General features: G+C 56.2%; 1 protein-coding gene across 1 annotated transcript in view; it reads right to left on the bottom strand.

Moving 5' to 3' along the window:
* The window catches only part of PNOC (prepronociceptin), a 41,106-nt gene that overhangs the window by 10,726 nt on the left and 8,681 nt on the right, over positions 1 to 21,699 (bottom strand). Inside the window, exon 2 of the mRNA XM_064707157.1 lies at positions 8,523 to 8,674. Within this exon, the coding sequence (XP_064563227.1) occupies positions 8,523 to 8,654 (132 nt within the window). The 5' untranslated portion in view covers positions 8,655 to 8,674. The remainder of the gene's footprint in view (positions 1 to 8,522; positions 8,675 to 21,699) is intronic.

Genomic DNA, 21,699 nt, shown 5'->3' with positions numbered 1-21,699 from the left:
CCCTTTCCAAGCCAGACAGGACACAGAAAGTCCTTTTGTGGTGCCACCAAACCCACCATGGCTGTGTCTCATCCCTTTCCTGGTTGGACAGGACATGGAAATTCCATTTTTGGTGCCACCAAACCCACCATGGTCGTGTCTCATCCCTTTCCTGGTTGGACAGGACATGGAAATTCCATTTTTTGGTGCCACCAAACCCACCAGGGTTGGATCATGTTCCTTTCCAGCCCAGACAGGACATGGAAATTCCATTTTTGGTGCCACCAAACCCACCAGGGTTCTGGTGGTTCCAGGCCAGAATGGACATGGAAATTGCTTTTGTGGTGCCACCAAACCCACCAGGGTTGGATCATGTTCCTTTCCAAGCCAGACAGGACATGGACATGGCCCTGTCCTTCTTGTGGGGCTTTGGTGCCACCAACCCCACCATGGTCGTGTCTCATCCCTTTCCTGGTTGGACAGGACACGGAAATTCCATTTTTGGTGCCACCAAACCCACCAGGGTTGGATCATGTTCCTTTCCAGCCCAGACAGGACACGGAAATTCCATTTTTGATGCCACCAAAGCCACCAGGGTTCTGGTGGTTCCAGGCCAGAATGGACATGGAAATTGCTTTTGTGGTGCCACCAAACCCACCAGGGTTGGGTCTCATCCCTTTCCAGGTTAGCCAGGACACACAAAGTCCTTTTGTGGTGCCACCAAACCCAGCACCAGTGGAAAACCATCCAGGAGAAGATCATGGCAGACCCAAACTCGGTGAGCTCCAGGAGGATCCGTGGGTGAACATCTCAGGAGGGAAGGGTTGTCCTCATCTCCATCCCGACATCTCCATGGTGGTGGGACCCTTCAGTCCAGGTGGGGATCCCCATCCTCTCCTCACGCCCTCAAATCCATTTTTGGTCCTTTTCACCCCAAACCACCCCTGGGTCCATCCCGTTCCTCACAGCAGCTCCATCTTCCCGTGGTTCCTCCACCCAAGGACAAATCTGGGATTTGTTCCTGGAAATTCACCAAAATCTCCTTTTTTTGCCCCAAAAACCTGAGGAACTCCCATGGCTTGGGGACATCTGGAGGTCTCATGGTCCCCAAACCTCTGCAGAACCTCTCTCCACCTTGGTGCCACCACCCAAGGACAAATCTGGGATTTCCTCCTGGAAATTCACCAAAATCTCCTTTTTTTGCCCCAAAAACCTGAGGAACTCCCATGGTTTGGGGACATCTGGAGCTCTCCTGGCCCCAAAGCTCTGCAGAACCTCTCTCCACCACCTTGGTGCCACCACTGGAGGTCACCCAGGGCTGGAGCTCCTCCCGTTCTTCTCAGCCTCTCCTGAGGGCTCCTCCCAGAAAAACCCAAAACGGGCAGAATTGGCCCCAAACCAGGCGGGGGTGGGGGTTTGGTGCGGTGGCACCTTGTGGAGACACCGAGGTCCTCTCCTGGCATCTCCCATCTAAAGCAAGGCTTTAGAGGGGTCTGAGCTCCTCTCCTGGCATCTCCAAGGCTTTGGAAGGGTCTGAGGTCCTCTCCTGGTATCTCCAAGGGTTTGGAAAGGTCTGAGTGTCCTCTCCTGGTATCTCCAGGGCCTTGGGAGGATCTGAGGTCCTCTCCTGGTATCTCCCAGGCTTTGGAAGGGTCTCAGCTCCATCTCCAAGGCTTTGGAAGGGTCTGAGGTCCTCTCCTGGCATCTCCAAGGGTTTGGAAAGGTCTTGGTGTCCTCTCCTGGTATCTCCAGGGCTTTGGAAGGGTCTGAGGTCCTCTCCTGGTATCTCCAAGGGTTTGGGATGGTCTGAGCTGAGCTGAGGTCCTCTCCTGGCATCTCCAAGGCTTTAGAGGGGTCTGAGGTCCTCTCCTGGTATCTCCAGGGCTTTGGAAGGGTCTGAGGTCCATTCCTGGTATCTCCAGGGCTTTGGAAGGGTCTGAGGTCCTCTCCTGGCATCTCCAGGGCTTTGGAAGGGTCTGAGGTCCTCTCCTGGTATCTCCAAGGCTTTGGAATGGTCTCAGCTCCATCTCCAAGGCTTGGGAAGGGTCTGAGGTCCTCTCCTGGTATCTCCAGGGCTTTGAGAGGGTCTGGGTGTCCTCTCCTGGTATCTCCAAGGTTCTGGAAGGATCTGAGTGTCCTCTCCTGGTATCTCCAAGGTTTTGGAAGGGTCTGAGGTCCTCTCCTGGCATCTCCAAGGCTTTGGGAGGGTCTGAGGTCCTCTCCTGGTATCTTCAAGACTTTGGAAAGGTCTGAGGTCCTCTCCTGGCATCTCCAGGGCTTTGGAAGGGTCTGAGGTCCTCTCCTGGCATCTCCAAGGCTTTGGAAGGGTCTGAGGTCCTCTCCTGGTATCTCCCAGGCTTTGGAAGGGTCTCAGCTCCATCTCCCAGGCTTTGGAAAGGTCTGAGGTCCTCTCCTGGCATCTCCAAGGCTTTGGAATGGTCTCAGCTCCATCTCCCAGGCTTGGGAAGGGTCTGAGGTCCATTCCTGGTATCTCCAGGGCTTTGGGAGGGTCTGAGTGTCCTCTCCTGGTATCTCCAAGGGTTTGGGATGGTCTGAGCCGAGCTGAGGTCCTCTCCTGGCATCTCCAGGGCTTGGGAAGGGTCTGAGGTCCTCTCCTGGCATCTCCATGGTTCTGGAAGGATCTGAGGTCCTCTCCAGGTATCTTCAAGACTTTGGAAAGGTCTGAGGTCCTCTCCTGGTATCTCCAGGGCTTTGGAATGGTCTCAGCTCCATCTCCAGGGCTTTGGAAGGGTCTGAGGTCCATTTCTGGCATCTCCAAGGCTTTGGGAGGACCTGAGCTGCCTCTGCCAACATCTCCAAGGCTTTGGGAAGGTCTAAGGTCCTCTCCTGGCATCTCCAGGACCTTGGGAGGGTCTGAGTGTCCTCTCCTGGTATCTCCAAGGGTTTGGGAGGGTCTGAGCCGAGCTGAGGTCCTCTCCTGGTATCTCCAAGGCTTTGGGAAGGTCTAAGGTCCTCTCCTCGCATCTCCAGGACCTTGGGAGGGTCTGAGTGTCCTCTCCTGGTTTCTCCAAGGTTCTGGAAGGCTCTGAGCTTCATCTCCAAGGCTTTGGGAGACTCTCAGGTCCTCTCCCGGTATCTCCAGGGGTTGGGAAGGGTCTGGGTGTCCTCTCCTGGTATCTCCAAGGTTCTGGAAGGATCTGAGGTCCTCTCTGGGTATCTCCAAGGCTTGGGAAGGGTCTGAGGTCCTCTCCTGGCATCTCCAGGGGTTTGGGAGGGTCTGAGTGTCCTCTCCAGGTATCTCCAAGGTTCTGGAAGGATCTGAGCTGCATCTCCAAGGCTTTGGAAGCGTCTGGGCTGAGCTGAGGTCCTCTCCTGGCATCTCCCAGGCTTTGGGAGGGTCTCAGCTCCATCTCCAAGGCTTTGGAAGGGTCTGAGGTCCTCTCCTGGTATCTCCAGGGCTTTGAGAGGGTCCAGGTGTCCTCTCTTGGTATCTCCAAGGGTTTTGAAAGGTCTGAGCTGCATCTCCAAGGCTTTGGAAAGGTCTCAGGTCCATTCCTGGTATCTCCAGGGGTTTGGGAGGGTCTGGGTGTCCTCTCCTGGTATCTCCAAGGTTCTGGAAGGGTCTGAGGTTTTTCTCCAGAGCCCCAGGAGATGCCAAATCCCACCAGGAGGTTCCTCCAGCCCATCCTGGTATGGGATCGTCACCTTCACTAAGGACCATCCCAGTGACAGTGACAGTGACACAGTGACAGTGACACAGTGACAATGACAGTGACACAGTGACAGTGACAGTGACACAGTGACAGTGACACAGTGACAATGACAGTGACAGGGACAGTGACAGTGACACAGTGACAGGGACAGTGACAGTGACAGTGACACAGTGACAGTGACACAGTGACAGTGACAGTGACACAGTGACAGTGACACAGTGACAATGACAGTGACAGTGACAGTGACAATGACAGTGACAGTGACAGTGACACCGTGACAATGACAGTGCCAGGGACAATGACAGTGACACAGTGACAGAGACAGGGACAGTGACAGTGACACAGTGACAGTGACACAGTGACACAGTGACAGTGACACAGTGACACAGTGACACAGTGACACAGTGACAGTGACAGTGACAGTGACAGTGACACAGTGACAGTGACACAGTGACAGTGACAGTGACACAGTGACAGTGACAGTGACAGTGACACAGTGACAGTGACACAGTGACAGTGACACAGTGACACAGTGACAGTGACAGTGACAGTGACACAGTGACACAGTGACACAGTGACAGTGACAGTGACACAGTGACAGTGACACAGTGACAGTGACAGTGACAGTGACACAGTGACAGTGACACAGTGACACAGTGACAGTGACACAGTGACACAGTGACACAGTGACACAGTGACAGTGACAGTGACAGTGACAGTGACACAGTGACAGTGACACAGTGACAGTGACACAGTGACAGTGACACAGTGACACAGTGACAGTGACAGTGACAGTGACACAGTGACACAGTGACACAGTGACACAGTGACAGTGACACAGTGACAGAGTGACACAGTGACACAGTGACAGTGACACAGTGACAGTGACACAGTGACAGTGACACAGTGACACAGTGACAGTGACACAGTGACAGTGACAGTGACAGTGACACAGTGACAGTGACACAGTGACAGTGACAGTGACACAGTGACACAGTGACAGTGACACAGTGACACAGTGACACAGTGACAGTGACAGTGACACAGTGACACAGTGACAGTGACACAGTGACACAGTGACACAGGGACAGTGACAGTGACACAGTGACAGTGACAGTGACACAGTGACACAGTGACAGTGACAGTGACAGTGACAGTGACAGTGACAGTGACACAGTGACACAGTGACAATGACAGTGACAGTGACACAGTGACAATGACAGTGACAGGGACAGTGACAGGGACAGTGACACATTGACAGTGACACAGTGACAGTGACAATGACACAGCGACAGTGACAGTGACACAGTGACAGTGACACAGTGACAGTGACACAGTGACAGTGACAGTGACAGGGACACAGTGACAGGGACACAGTGACACAATGACAGTGACAATGACAGTGACAGTGACACAGTGACAGCAGGTGCCCCCCCCTCAATCCCCAAGTGTCCCCAAATTCCCCAGCAGAGGGAAAATGGCGCCCAGACCCCTCAGGGCCTGGGGACAAGGGGACACTGCTGTCACTCAGGGTGTCCCCAGGTGACACTGCTGTCCCTCAGGATGTCCCCAGTAGGTGACACTGCTGTCCCTCAGATCCCTGGCATGGTGACACTGCTGTATCTCAGGATGTCCCCCAGACCCCATATCCCCCGGGTGTGGGGACAAGGGACAGCAGTGGTGGCACTCTCAATGTCCCCCAGATCCCCTGTGCATGGTGACAGGTGACACGGGTGTCACTCCCGATGTCCCCCAGACCCCAGATCCTCCAGGCATGGGGACAAGGGACAGCAGTGGTGGCACTCTCAATGTCCCCCAGATCCCCTGTGCATGGTGACACAGGTGTCACTCCCAATGTCCCCAGCAGGTGACACTGGTGACACTCAGGATGTCCCTCAGCCCCCTGTGCATGGTGACAGTGTGACACGGGTGTCACTCCCAATGTCCCCAGGAGGTGACACTGGTGTCACTCAGGATGTCCCCCAGACCCTCGTGCATGGTGACAGGGTGACACTGGTGTCACTCCCGATGTCCCCCAGACTCCAGATCCTCCAGGCATGGGGACAAGGGACAGCAGTGGTGGCACTCAGGATGTCCCCAGCCCCTGTGCACGGTGACAGGGTGACACTGGTGTCACTCCCGATGTCCCCAGCAGGTGACACTGCTGTCACTCCCGATGTCCCCCAGACTCCAGATCCCCCAGACATGGGGACAGGGGACACTTGGTGGCTCTCCTGATGTCCCCAAATTCCAGCAGAAGGAAAGGGGTGCCCAGACCCCCTGGGCATGGGGACAGGGGACAGCGGTGGTGGCACTCCCAATGTCCCCCAGACCCCAGACCCCCCAGGCATGGGGACAAGGGACAGCAGTGGTGGCACTCTCAATGTCCCCAGCAGGTGACACTGGTGACACTCAGGATGTCCCCCAGCCTCCCGTGCATGGTGCCAGGTGACACTGGTGTCACTCCCGATGTCCCCCAGACTCCAGATCCCCCAGACATGGGGACAAGGGACACTTGGTGGCACTCAGGATGTCCCCCAGACCCCAGATCCTCCAGGCATGGGGACAAGGGACAGCAGTGGTGGCACTCCCAATGTCCCCCAGATCCCCCGTGCATGGTGCCAGGTGACACTGGTGTCACTCCCGATGTCCCCCAGACTCCAGATTCCCCCAGACATGGGGACAGGGGACACTTGCTGTCACTCCCGATGTCCCCCAGACCCCAGATCGCACAAGTGTGGGGACAAGGGACAGCAGTGGTGGCACTCTCAATGTCCCCCAGCCCCTGTGCATGGTGACAGGGTGACACTGGTGTCACTCCCGATGTCCCCAGCAGGTGACACTGGTGTCACTCAGGATGTCCCCCAGACTCCAGATCCCCCAGGTGTGGGGACAGGGGACACTGGTGGCACTCCGGATGTCCCCAAATTCCAGCAGAAGGAAAGGGGTGCCCAGACCCCTGGGCATGGGGACAGGGGACAGCGGTGGTGGCACTCCTGATGTCCCCCAAACCCTCCAGGCATGGGGACAGGGGACACGGGTGTCACTCCCGATGTCCCCCAGACTCCAGATCCCCCAGGCATGGGGACAAGGGACAGCAGTGGTGGCACTCCCAATGTCCCCCAGATCCCCTGTGCATGGTGACACAGGTGTCACTCCTGATGTCCCCAGCAGGTGACACTGGTGACACTCAGGATGTCCCCCAGCCTCCCGTGCATGGTGCCAGGTGACACGGGTGTCACTCCCAATGTCCCTCAGACTCCAGATCCCCCAGACATGGGGACAAGGGACACTTGGTGGCACTCTCAGTGTCCCCCAGACTCCAGATTCCCCCAGACATGGGGACAGGGGACACTTGGTGGCACTCAGGATGTCCCCAATGTCCCCAGCCCCCCCAGGATGTCCCCAGCCCCTCGGCACAGTGACAGGGTGACAGTGGGGTGACAATGGGGTGACAGTGGGGTGACAGGGGTGTCACTCACGAGCAGGTGGAGGCGGTGGCTTGGTGCCAGCCGCTCGCAGTGTCACTCAGGATGTCCCCAATGTCCCCAGCCCCCCAGGTTGTCCCCAGGATGTCCCCAGTGTCACTCACGAGCAGGTCGAGGCGGTGGCGCTGTCCCAGGCGCTCGCAGTCCCTGCAGTGTCACTCAGGGTGTCCCCAGCCCCCCCAGGCATGGTGACAATGTCCCCCAGGATGTCCCCAGCCCCTCGGCACAGTGACAGGGTGACAGGGGGGTGACAGGGGGGTGACAGGGGTGTCACTCACGAGCAGGTCGAGGCGGTGTCCCTGTCCCTGTCCCAGGCGCTCGCAGTCCCTGCAGTGTCACTCAGGGTGTCCCCAGCCCCCCCAGGATGTCCCCAATGTCCCCAGTGTCCCCGGTGTCACTCACGAGCAGGTCGAGGCGGTGTCCCTGTCCCTGTCCCAGGCGCTCGCAGTGCCCGCAGTCCCTGCAGTGTCCCCAATGTCCCCAGCCCCCCCAGGATGTCCCCAATGTCCCCAGTGTCACTCACGAGCAGGTCGAGGCGGTGTCCCTGTCCCTGTCCCAGGCGCTCGCAGTGCCCGCAGTCCCCCCGGCAGTCCCTGTGGTGTCACTCAGGGTGTCCCCAATGTCCCCAGCCCCCCAGGTTGTCCCCAGGATGTCCCCAGTGTCACTCACGAGCAGGTCGAGGCGGTGTCCCTGTCCCTGTCCCAGGCGCTCGCAGTGCCCGCAGTCCCTGCAGTGTCCCCAATGTCCCCCAGCCCCCCAGGTGTCCCCAGGATGGTGACAGGGTGACAGTGGGGTGACAGGGGGGTGACAGGGGTGTCACTCACGAGCAGGTCGAGGCGGTGTCCCTGTCCCTGTCCCAGGCGCTCGCAGTGCCCGCAGTCCCTGCAGTGTCCCCAATGTCCCCAGCCCCCCCAGGGTGTCCCCAGGATGGTGACAGGGTGACAGTGGGGTGACAGTGGGGTGACAGGAGGGTGACAGGGGTGTCACTCACGAGCAGGTCGAGGCGGTGTCCCTGTCCCAGGCGTTCGCAGTGCCCGCAGTGTCACTCAGGATGTCCCCAATGTCCCCAATGTCCCCAGCCCCCCAGGTGTCCCCAATGTCCCCAATGTCCCCGGTGTCACTCACGAGCAGGTCGAGGCGGTGTCCCTGTCCCTGTCCCAGGCGCTCGCAGTGCCCACAGTGACACTCAGGATGTCCCCAATGTCCCCAGCCCCCCAGGTGTCCCCAGCACAGTGACAGGGTGACAATGGGGTGACAGGGGTGTCACTCACGAGCAGGTCGAGGCGGTGTCCCTGTCCCTGTCCCAGGCGCTCGCAGTGCCCGCAGTCCCTGCAGTGTCCCCAATGTCCCCAATGTCCCCAGTGTCCCCGGTGTCACTCACGAGCAGGTCGAGGCGGTGTCCCTGTCCCTGTCCCAGGCGCTCGCAGTGCCCGCAGTCCCCCCGGCAGTCCCCGCGCGCGCGGGCGCAGAGACAGAGCAGCAGCAGCAGCAGCTCCCAGAGCACGGCCCGCATGGTGACACCGGCACTGCCACCTGTGGGGACACCAAAATGTCACCAAATGTCCCAGAGCACGGCCCGCATGGTGACAGCGCCTGTGGGGACACCAAAATGTCACCAAATGTCCCAGAGCACGGCCCGCATGGTGACAGCGCCTGTGGGGACACCAAAATGTCACCAAATGTCCCAGAGCACGGCCCGCATGGTGACACCGGCACTGCCACCTGTGGGGACACCAAAATGTCACAAAATATCCCAGAAATCCCAAAAAATCCTGGGAAATTTGAAAAAATCCCAGAGCACGGCCCGCATGGTGACAGCGCCTGTGGGGACACAGGGACACAAAAACATCATAAAATATCCCAGAGCACGGCCCGCATGGTGACACCGGCACTGCCACCTGTGGGGACACCAAAATGTCACCAAAGAGATCCCAAAATGTCCCAGAGCATGGCCTGTATGGTGACAGCGCCTGTGGGGACACCAGAATGTCACCAAATGTCCCAGAGCATGGCCCGCATGGTGACAGTGCCTGTGGGGACACCAGAATGTCACCAAATGTCCCAGAGCACGGCCTGCATGGTGACACCGGCACCGTCACCTGTGGGGACACAAAAATGTCACCAAACAGATCCCAGAACATCCCAGAGCACGGCCCGCATGGTGACACCGACACCGTCACCTGTGGGGACATGGGGACATCACAATGTCACCAAAGAGATCCCAGAACACCCCAGAGCACGGCCCGCATGGTGACAGCGCCTGTGGGGACACCAAAATGTCACCAAAGAGATCCCAAAATGTCCCAGAGCACGGCCCGCATGGTGACACCGGCACTGCCACCTGTGGGGACACCAAAATGTCACCAAACAGATCCCAGAACATCCCAGAGCACGGCCCGCATGGTGACAGCGCCTGTGGGGACATCACAATGTCACCAAAGAGATCCCAAAATGTCCCAGAGCACGGCCCGCATGGTGACAGCGCCTGTGGGGACATGGGGACACCAAAATGTCACCAAATATCCCAAAAAATCCTGTGAAATTTGAAAAAATCCCAGAGCACGGCCCGAGTGGTGACACCGACACTGCCACCTGTGGGGACACCAAAATGTCACCAAATATCCCAAAATATCCCAGAGCACGGCCCGCATGGTGACAGCGCCTGTGGGGACACCAAAATGTCACCAAAGAGATCCCAGAATGTCCCAGAGCACGGCCCGCATGGTGACAGTGCCTGAGGGGACATGGGGACACTGAAAATCCCACCAAACTTTGCAAAATCCTGTGAAATCCCACAAAACACTGCAAAATCCTACAAAACCCTGGGAAACCCTGGAAAATCCTGTAAAATCCCACAAAATGCTGAGAAATCCTACAAAATCCTGCAAAATCCCACAAAAGCTGGCAAAACTCCGCAAAATCCCACAAAAATCCCTAAAACCTCAAAAAAATCCACAAAATCCTGTAAAATCCAACAAAATCCTGAGAAATCCCACAAAATCCTGCAAAACCCCGCAAAATCCTGTGAAATCCTACAAAACGCTGCAAAATCCTGCAAAACCCTGGGAAACCGTGGAAAATCCTGTAAAATCCTAAAAAATCCTGGGAAATCCCAAAAAATGCTGAAAAATATCACTAAATTTAAAAAAATCCCACAAGACCCCTCAAAATCTGAAAAAAATCCCACAAAATCCTGTGAAATCCAGCAAAACCCCACAAAATCCTGTAAAATCCCACTAAATCCCTGTAAAACCCCACAAATCCCAGCAAAACTCAGCAAAACCCCACAAAAATCCCTAAAACCTCAAAAAAAATCCACAAAATCCCGCAAAACCCCACAAATCCCTAAAAACCCTGTGAAATCCCACAAAACACTGCAAAACCCCGCAAAATCCTGTGAAATCCTACAAAACCTCATGAAATCCTGCAAAACCCTGGGAAACCGTGAAAAACCCTGTGAAATCCCACAAAATCCTGAGAAATCCCACAAAACCCCACAAAATCCTGCAAAATCCTGTGAAATCCCGCTAAATCCCTGCAAAAACCCCACAAAACTCTGTGAAATCCCACAAATCCCAGCAAAACTCTGCAAAACCCCACAAAAATCCCTAAAACCTCAAAAAAATCCACAAAATCCTGCAAAATCCTGCAAAACCACACAAATCCCTAAAAAACCCTGTGAAATCCCACAAAATCCTGAGAAATCCCACAAAACCCTGCAAAACCCCACAAAAATCCCTAAAACCTCAAAAAAATCCACAAAATCCCGCAAAATCCTGCAAAACCCCACAAATCCCTTAAAAACCCTGTGAAATCCCACAAAATCCTGAGAAATCCCACAAAACCCCACAAAAACGTCACCAAAAATAAAAGCCCACAAAATCTCGCAAAAAAACCCACAAAATCCTAAAAGAGCCCCAGAAAACTCAGTGAAACCCCACCAAAAAAACAACAAAAAAATAAACACAAAAAAACCACACAAAAAACCCAAAAAAAACCTCCACATACAAAAAAAAACCCCACAAAAAACCTCACAAAAAAACCCCCCACAAAATCTCGAAAAAAACCCCACAAAAATCCTAAAAGAGCCCCACAAAACTCAGCGAAACCCAGCAAAAAAAAACCCAAAAAAACCCACCAAAAAGACCCACAAAAAAACCCCAAAAAATCCCACAAAAAACCTCACCAAAAAAAAATCCCACAAAATCTCGCAAAAAAACCCCGCAAAATCCTAAAAGAACCCCACAACTCAATGAAACCTCACAAAAAAACCCCAAAAAAAAACCCAAAAAAACCCAGAAAAACCCCACAAAAACCCCCCAAAAAATTAAAAAAAAAAAAAACCACAAAAAACAACCCACAAAAAAACCCCAAAAAAACCCAAAAAAACCCCACAAACCCCGAACGCCCCCGCAGGGAGAGGAGCCGATCCCGGGCCGGCTCCGGGCTGTCCCGGTCCCTTCCCCGGTTCCTGTCCCGGTCCCGTCTGTCCCTGTCCCGTTCCCGGTCCCTTTACCGGCTGACCCGGTCCCGTTCCCGGTCCCGTTCCCGGCTGTCCCGGTCCCTGTCCCGGCTGCCCCGGTCCCTTTCCTGGTCCCTTTCCTGTCCCGTTCCCGGTCTCGTTCCTGGGCTGTCCCGGTCCCTTTCCTGGTCCCCGGCCTGGCTGTCCCGGTCCCTGTCCAGTTCCCGGTTCCTTTCCCAGTCCCGTTCCCGGTCCCTTTACCGGCTGTCCCCGTCCCGTTCCCGGTCCCGTTCCCGGCTGTCCCCGTCCCGTTCCCGGTCCCTTTCCCGGCTGTCCCGGTCCCTTTCCCGGTCCCTTCCCGAACTGTCCCTGTCCCGTTCCCTGTCCCAGTCCCTTTCCCGGTTCCTGTCCCGTTCCCTGTCCCTTTCCCCGTCCCTGTCCCTGTCCCTGTCCCTTTCCCGGTCCCCTTCCCAGCTGTCCCGGTCCCTTCTCGGGCCGTCCCGGTCCCAGTCCCGGTCCCTGTCCCACTCCCTGTCCCAGTCCCTTTCCCCGTCCCTGTCCCGGTCCCTTTCCCGGTCCCCTTCCCAGCTGTCCCCGTCCCTTCTCGGGCTGTCCCGGTCCCTGTCCCGGCCCCTTTCCCATTCCCGGTCTCTTTCCCGAACTGTCCCTGTCCCTTTCCTGTCCCGTTCCCGTTCCGGGGTTCTCCGATCCGGGCCCGGCCGCGCATTCCCGGCTGTTCCCGCACGGGGACAAATCCCGGTCCTGCCCCGGGGGCGGCTCTGGGGACGAGCCAGCCCTGACATTGTCACTGCGTCACTGCGTCACTGTGTCACTGTGTCACTGTCATTGTCACTGTCACTGTGTCACTGTCATTGTCACTGTCACTGTGTCACTGTGTCATTGTCACTGTCATTGTCCGTGTCATTGTCACTGTCACTGTCACTGCCATTGTCACTGTCACTGTCACTGTGTCACTGTCATTGTTATTGTCATTGTCACTGTGTCACTGTGTCCCTGTGTCACTGTGTCACTGTCCCTGTGTCATCGTCACTGTGTCACTGTCACTGTGTCACTGTCACTGTGTCACTGTCACTGTCACTGTCATTGTGTCACTGTCACTGTGTCTGTGTCTCTGTCACTGTCACTGTCACTGTCCCTGTGTCACTGTCACTGTGTCACTGTCACTGTGTCACTGTCACTGTGTCACTGTCACTGTCACTGTGTCACTGTCACTGTGTCACTGTCACTGTCACTGTGTCACTGTCACTGTCACTGTGTCACTGTCACTGTGTCACTGTCACTGTGTCACTGTCACTGTGTCACTGTGTCACTGTGTCACTGTGTCACTGTGTCACTGTCACTGTGTCACTGTCATTGTCATTGTGTCACTGTCACTGTGTCACTGTCACTGTGTCACTGTCACTGTCACTGTGTCACTGTGTCACTGTGTCACTGTGTCACTGCCACTGTGTCACTGTCACTGTGTCACTGTGTCATTGTGTCACTGTCACTGTCACTGTGTCTGTGTCACTGTCACTGTGTCACTGTCACTGTGTCACTGTCACTGTCACTGTGTCACTGTCACTGTGTCACTGTGTCACTGTCACTGTCACTGTCACTGTGTCACTGTCACTGTGTCACTGTCACTGTCACTGTGTCACTGTCACTGTGTCACTGTGTCACTGTCACTGTCACTGTCACTGTGTCACTGTCACTGTGTCACTGTCACTGTCACTGTGTCACTGTCACTGTGTCACTGTCACTGTTATTGTCACTGTCACTGTGTCACTGTCACTGTCACTGTGTCACTGTCACTGTGTCACTGTGTCACTGTCACTGTGTCCCTGTCCCTGTCATTGTCCCCGTCCCAGGAGGGTCCAGCCGGGATTGCTGGAACGGGAGCGCGAGGCCCAGAGAATTCCCACAGGATTCCCACAGGATTCCCAGAGAATTCCCATGAAATTCCCAGAGAATTCCCACAGGATTCCCCATAAAATTCCCACAAAATTCCCACAGAGTTCCCTCAGGATTCCCACAGAGTTCCCACAGAATTCCCACAGGATTCCCATAAAATTCCCATAAAATTCCCACAGAATTCCCACAGAATTCCCACAAAATTCCCACAGAATTCCCACAGGATTCCCACAGGATTCCCACAGAATTCCCACAGGATTCCCTCAGGATTCCCACAGGATTCCCATAAAATTCCAACAAAATTCCCACAGGATTCCCACAGAATTCCCATAAAATTCCCACAGGATTCCCACAGGATTCCCACAGAATTCCCACAAAATTCCCACAAAATTCCCACAGGATTCCCATAAAATTCCCACAGCATTCCCACAGAATTCCCATAAAATTCCCACAGGATTCCCACAAAATTCCCACAAGATTCCCATAAAATTCCCACAGGATTCCCACAGAATTCCCATAAAGTTCCCACAGGATTCCCATAAAATTCCCACAAAATTCCCACAAAATTCCCACAGGATTCCCACAGGATTCCCATAAAATTTCCACAGGATTCCCATAAAATTCGCACAAGATTCCCTCAGGATTCCCACAGGATTCCCGCAGGATTCCCACAGAGTTCCCTCAGGATTCCCACAGGATTCCCTCAGGATTCCCACAGGATTCCCATAAAATTCCCACAGAATTCCTATAAAATTCCCACAAAATTCCCACAAAATTCCCACAGAATTCCCACAGGATTCCGTGTCCCAGCTGGCCGGGCCAACAGCTTTATGGGACAATGAGGGGACAGGACGGAGGTGACAGAGAGGTGACAGGACGGGGACATGGCACTGGGTTTAAGGGACAATTCAGGGCCCAGGCAGAGGGGACAGGATGGAGATGTGGCATCAGGGGAGGGGACAATGAAGGGACCAGAGAGAGGTGACAGAGAGGGACAGCAGAGGGAGATGTGGCACCGGGCTTAGGGGACAATTCAGGGACCAGGCAGAGGTGGGGATGTGGCACCAGGGGAGGGGACAATGAGGGGACAGAGAGGTGACAGAGATGGGGATGTGACACTGGGTTAAGGGGACAGTTCACGTTTGAGGCAGAGGTGACACAGATGGGGATGTGGCACCAGGGGAGGGGACAATTCAGGGGCCAGAGAGAGGTGACAGAGAAGGACAGGGGTGACGCACATGGGGACGTCACACCGGGTTTAGGGGACAATTCACGGTCCAGGCAGAGGTGACAGAGGTGGCGATGTGGCACTGAGGGAGGGACAATGAGGGGACCAGAGAGAGGGGACAGGATGGGGGTGTGGCACCAGGTTTAGGGGACCATGAGGGGACAAGGCAGAGGTGACAGAAAGGTGACAGAATGGGGATGTGGCACCGGGTTTAGGGACAATTCAGTGACCAGGCAGAGGGGACAGAAATGGGGATGTGGCACCAGGGGAGGGACAATGAGGGGACCAGGCAGAGGTGACAGAGAGGGACAGAGAAGGGGATGTGGCACTGGATTTAGGGGACAATTCAGAGTCCAGGTAGAGGGGACAGAGAGGTGACACAGATGAGGATGTGGCATCAGGTGTAAGGGACAATTCAGGGACCAGAGAGAGGTGACAGAGAGGGACAGCAGAGGGAGATGTGGCACCAGGGAAGGGGACAATGAAGGAACCAGAGAGAGGTGACACAGATGGGGATGTGACACTGGGTTTAGGGGACAGTTCATGGTTGAGGCAGAGGTGACAGAGATGGGGATGTGGCACTGGGGGAGGGACAATGAGGGGACCAGACAGAGGGGACAGAGAGGGACAACAGGGGGAGCTGCGGCACCAGGTTTAGGGGACAATCCAGGGATCAGAGAGAGGGGACAGAGGTGACACAGAGGTGACAGAGATGGGGATGTGGCACCGGGTTTAGGAGACCATGGGGGGACCAGAGAGAGGTGACAGAGAGGTGACAGAATGGGGATGTGGCACCGGGTTTAGGGGACAACTCAGAGTCCAGGTAGAGGGGACAGAGAGGTGACACAGATGAGGATGTGGCATCAGGTGTAGGGGACAATTCAGGGACCGGAGAGAGGTGACAGAGAGGGACAGCAGGGGGAGATGTGGCACCACGGAAGGGGACAATGAAGGAACCAGAGAGGTGACAGAGAGGTGACAGGAGATGGAGATGTGACACTGGGTTTAGGGGACAGTTCATGGTTGAGGCAGAGGTGACAGAAATGGGGATGTGGCACCAGGGGAGGGGACAATTCAGGGACCAGAGAGAGGTGACAGAGAGGGACAGCAGAGGGAGATGTGGCACCGGGTTTAGGGGACAATGAAGGAACCAGAGAGGGGTGACGGAGAGGTGACAGGACGGGGATGTGACACTGAGTTTAGGGGACAATTCAGGGACCAGGCAGAGGTGGGGATGTGGCACCAGGGAAGGGGACAATGAGGGGACAGAGAGGTGACAGGGATGGGGATGTGACACTGAGTTTAGGGGACAGTTCACGTTTGAGGCAGAGGTGACAGAGATGGGGATGTGGCACCAGGGGAGGGGACAATTCAGGGATCGGACAGAGGTGACAGAGAGGGACAGCAGAGGAGCTGCGGCACCAGGTTTTGGGACAATCCAGGGATCAGAGAGAGGGGACAGAGGTGACAGAGAGGGACAGAGAAGGGGATGTGGCACTGGATTTAGGGGACAACTCAGAGTCCAGGTAGAGGGGACAGAGAGGTGACACAGATGAGGATGTGGCATCAGGTTTAGGGACAATTCAGGGACCAGAGAGAGGTGACAGAGAGGGACAGCAGAGGGAGATGTGGCACCGGGCTTAGGGACAATGACGGACCAGAGAGGTGACAGGATGGAGACGTGACACTGAGTTTAAGGGACAATTCAGGGACCAGGCAGAGGTGACACAGATGGGACGTGGCACCAGGGAAGGGGACAATGAAGAAACCAGAGAGGTGACAGAGATTGGGATGTGACACTGAGTTTAGGGGACAGTTCACGTTTGAGGCAGAGGTGACAGACAAGGGGATGTGGCACCAGGAAGGGGACAATGAGGGGACCAGAGAGAGGTGACAGAGAGGGACAACAGGGGGAGATGTGGCACCAGGTTTAGGGGACAATCCAAGGATCAGAGAGAGGGGACAGAGGTGACACAGAGGGACAGAGAAGGGATGTGGCACTGGATTTAGGGGACAATTCAGAGTCCAGGTAGAGGGGACAGAGAGGTGACACAGATGAGGATGTGGCATCAGGTTTAGGGACAATTCAGGGACCAGAGAGAGGTGACAGAGAGGGACAGCAGGGGGAGATGTGGCACCGGGCTTAGGGGACAATTCAGGGACCAGGCAGAGGTGACAGGATGGGGGTGTGGCACCGGGTTTAGAGACAATTCAGGACCACACAGAGGTGACAGAGAGGGACAACAGAGGGAGATGTGACACCAGGGAAGTGACAAAGAAGGGACCAGAGAGGTGACAAGAGAAAGGATGTGACACCGGGTTTAGGGGACAGTTCACGGTCAAAGCAGAGGTGACAGAGATGGAGACGTGGCACCAGGGGAGGGGACAATCCAGGGACCGGAGAGAGGTGACAGAGAAGGACAGAGGTGACAGAGATGGGGATGCCGCACCAGATTTAGGGGACAATCCAGGGACAACACAGAGGTGACAGAGAGGGACAGAGATGGGGATGTGGCACCGGGTTTAGGGGATAATTCAGGGACCAGAGAGAGGGGACAGAGAGGTGACACTGGTGAGGGTGCAGCATCAGGTTTGGGGACAATTCAGGGTCCAGACAGAGGTGACAAGGACGGGGATGTGACACTGGGTTTAGGGGACAGTTCACAGTCCAGGCAGAGGTGACAGAGGTGACAGGATGGAGACGCGGAACCAGGGGAGGGGACAATTCAGGGACCAGGCAGAGGGGACAGAGAGGGACAGTGGTGACAGAGATGGGGATGTGGCACCGGATTTAGGGGACAATTCACAGTCCGGGTGGAGGTGACACAGATGGGACATGGCACCAGGCTTAGGGGACAATCCAGGGACCACACAGAGGTGACAGAGAGGGACAGCAGGGGGAGATGTGGCACCGGGCTTAGGGGACAATGAGGGAACCAGAGAGAGGTGACAGAAACGTGACACAGATGGGGACATGGCACTGGGTTTAGGGACAATTCAGGGACCAGGCAGAGGGGACAGGATGGCCATGTGGCACCAGCGGAGGGGACAATGAAGGGACCACACAGAGGTGACAGAGAGGGACAACAGAGGGAGATGTGACACCAGGGAAGTGACAAGGAAGGGACCAGAGAGGTGACAAGAGAAAGGATGTGACACCAGGTTTAGGGGACAGTTCACAGTCAAAGCAGAGGTGACAGGATGGAGAGGTGGCACCAGGGGAGGGGACAATCCAGGGACCGGAGAGAGGTGACAGAGAAGGACAGAGGTGACAGAGATGGGGATGCCGCACCAGATTTAGGGGACAATCCGGGGAGCACACAGAGGTGACAGAGAGGGACAGAGATGGGGATGTGGCACCGGATTAAGGGGACAATTCACAGTCCGGGTGGAGGTGACAGAGATGGGACATGGCATGGGGCTTAGGGGACAATCCAGGGACCACACAGAGGTGACAGAGAGGGACAGCAGAGGGAGATGTGGCACCGGGCTTAGGGGACAATGACGGGACCAGAGAGAGGTGACAGAGACGTGACACAGATGGGGACATGGCACTGGGTTTAGGGGACAGTTCATGGTTGAGGCAGAGGTGACAGGATGGCAATGTGACACCAGGGGAGGGGACAATGAGGGGACCACACAGAGGTGACAGAGAGGGACAACAGAGGGAGATGTGGCACCAGAGAAGTGACAAGGAAGGGACCAGAGAGGTGACAGAGAGGGACAGCAGAGGGAGATGTGACACCAGGGGAGGGGACAATGAGGGAACCAGAGAGAGGTGACGGAGAGGTGACAGGATGGGGACATGACACGGGGTTTAGGGACAATTCAGGGACCAGGCAGAGGGGACAGGATGGGGATGTGGCATCAGGGGAGGGGACCATGAGGGGACCCCAGAGAGGTGACAGAGAGGTGACAGAGATGGGGATGTGGCACCGGGGGTAGGGGACAATTCAGGGACCAGAGAGAGGTGACAGAGAGGGACAGAGGTGACACTGACGGGGATGTGGCACCAGGGAAGGACAATGAGGGGACCAGAGAGTGGTGACAGAAATGAGGATCTGGCGCCAGGTTTAGGGGACAATCCAGGGTCCAGGCAGAGGGGACAGAGAGGTGACACAGATGGGGACATGGCACCGGGTTTATGAGACCGTTTGGGGACAAGAGCGAGACGACAGAAAGGGACAGAAATGGGGATGTGGCACCGGGTTTGGGGACAATTCAGGGAGCACACAGAGGTGACAGAGAGGGACAGCAGAGGGAGATGTGACACCAGGGAAGTGACAAGGAAGGGACCAGAGAGGTGACAAGAGAAAGGATGTGACACTGGGTTTAGGGGACAGTTCACGGTCAAAGCAGAGGTGACAGGATGGAGAGGTGGCACCAGGGGAGGGGACAATTCAGGGACCGGAGAGAGGTGACAGAGAAGGACAGAGGTGACAGAGATGGGGACGCCGCACCAGATTTAGGGGACAATCCAGGGAGCACACAGAGGTGACAGAGAGGGACAGCAGAGGGAGATGTGGCACCGGATTTGGGGACAATTCACAGTCCAGGTGGAGGTGACACAGATGGGACATGGCACCGGGCTTAGGGGACAATCCAGGGACCACACAGAGGTGACAGAGAGGGACAGCAGGGGGAGATGTGGCACCGGGCTTAGGGGACAATGAGGGACCAGAGAGAGGTGACAGAGACGTGACACAGATGGGGACATGGCACTGGGTATAGGGGACAGTTCATGGTTGAGGCAGAGGTGACAGGATGGCGATGTGACACCAGGGGAGGGGACAATGAGGGGACCACACAGAGGTGACAGAGAGGGACAACAGAGGGAGATGTGGCACCAGAGAAGTGACAAGGAAGGGACCAGAGAGGTGACAGAGAGGGACAGCAGAGGGAGATGTGACACCAGGGGAGGGGACAATGAGGGAACCAGAGAGAGGTGACGGAGAGGTGACAGGATGGGGACATGACACGGGGTTTAAGGGACAATTCAGGGCCCAGGCAGAGGGGACAGGATGGTGATGTGGCATCAGGTTAAGGGGACCATGAGGGGACCCGAGAGAGGTGACAGAGAGGTGACAGAGATGGGGATGTGACACTGGGTGTAGGGGACAATTCAGGGACCAGAGAGAGGTGACAGAGAGGGACAGAGGTGACACAGATGGGGATGTGGCACCGGGGGAAGGACAATGAGGGGACCAGAGAGTGGTGACAGAAATGAGGATGTGGCACCAGGTTTAGGGGACAATCCAGGGTCCAGGCAGAGGGGACAGAGAGGTGACACAGATGGGGACATGGCACCGGGTTTATGAGACCGTTTGGGGACAAGAGCGAGATGACAGAAAGGGACAGAAATGGGGATGTGGCACCGGGTTTGGGGACAATTCAGGACAGAGAGGGACAGCAGGGGGAGATGTGGCACCGGGTTTAGGGGACAATTAAAGGACCAGAGAGGTGACAGAGATGGGGACGTGGCAGCAGAGGAGGAGGGGACACTGAGGGGACCAGAGAGAGGGGACAGACAGGGATAAGAGAGGAAGAGGTGGCACCGGGTTTAGGGGACAATCCAGGGATCAGAGGTGACAGAGAGGGACAGGACGGGGACGTGGTGCCAGGGAAGGGGACAATTCAGGGACAAGAGAGAGGTGACAGAGAGTGGCAGAGGTGACACAGATGGGGAGGTGGCACCGGGTTTAGGGGACAATTCAGGGACCACACAGAGGTGACACAAAGGGACAACAGGGGGAGATGTGGCACCGGGTTTAGGGGACAATTGGGGGACCACAGAGAGGTGACAGAGATGGGGACGTGGCACCAGGGGAGGGGACAATGAGGGGACAGAGAGGTGACAGAGATGGGGACGTGGCACCGGGTTTAGGGGACAATTTGGGGACGAGAGTGAGATGACAGAGAGGGACAGAAATGGGGATGTGGCACCAGGGACAATTCAGGGACCACACGGAGGCGACAGAGAGGGACAGGACGGGGAGGTGGCACCGAGTTTAGGGGACAATGAGGGGACCAGGCAGAGGTGACAGGGATGGGGATGTGGCACCGGGGAAGGGACAATTCAGGGGCCAGGCAGAGGTGACAGAGAAGGACAGGGGTGACGCACATGGGGACGTCACACCGGGTTTAGGGGACAATTCACGGTCCAGGTGGAGGTGACAGAAATGGGGATGTGGCACCGGGTTTAGGGGACAATCCAGGGATCAGAGGTGACAGAGAGGGACAGGACGGGGACGTGGCGCCAGGGAAGGGGACGGTTCAGGGACAAGAGAGAGGTGACAGAGAGTGGCAGAGGTGACACAGATGGGGAGGTGGCACCAGGTTTAGGGGACAATTCAGGGACCACACAGAGGTGACACAAAGGGACAACAGGGGGAGATGTGGCACCGGGTTTGGGGGACCATGGGGGGACAGAGAGAGGTGACAGAAGGGACAGGATGGGGATGTGGCACCGGGTTTAGGGGACAATTGAGGGACCACAGAGAGGTGACAGAGATGGGGATGTGGCACCGGGTTTAGGGGACAATTGAGGGACCACAGAGAGGTGACAGAGATGGGGACGTGGCACCAGGGGAGGGGACAATTAAAGGACCAGAGAGGTGACAGAGATGGGGACGAGGCACTGGGTTTAGGGGACAATTTGGGGACGAGAGCGAGATGACAGAGAGGGACAGAAATGGGGATGTGGCACCAGGGACAATTGAGGGACCACACGGAGGCGACAGAGAGGGACAGGACGGGGAGGTGGCACCGAGTTTAGGGGACAATGAGGGGACCAAACAGAGGTGACAGAGATGGGGATGTGGCACCAGGGGAGGGGACAATGAGGGGACCAGGCAGAGGTGACAGGGATGGGGATGTGGCACTGGATATAGGGGACAGTTCATGGTTGAGGCAGAGGTGACACAGATGGGGATGTGGCACCAGGGGAGGGGACAA

Source organism: Zonotrichia leucophrys, chromosome 3, assembly GCF_028769735.1.
Source record: "Zonotrichia leucophrys gambelii isolate GWCS_2022_RI chromosome 3, RI_Zleu_2.0, whole genome shotgun sequence".
NCBI lineage: Eukaryota > Metazoa > Chordata > Aves > Passeriformes > Passerellidae > Zonotrichia > Zonotrichia leucophrys.
Note: the sequence above shows the minus strand (reverse complement) of the source record. Positions and strands in the feature narration are given on the sequence as shown.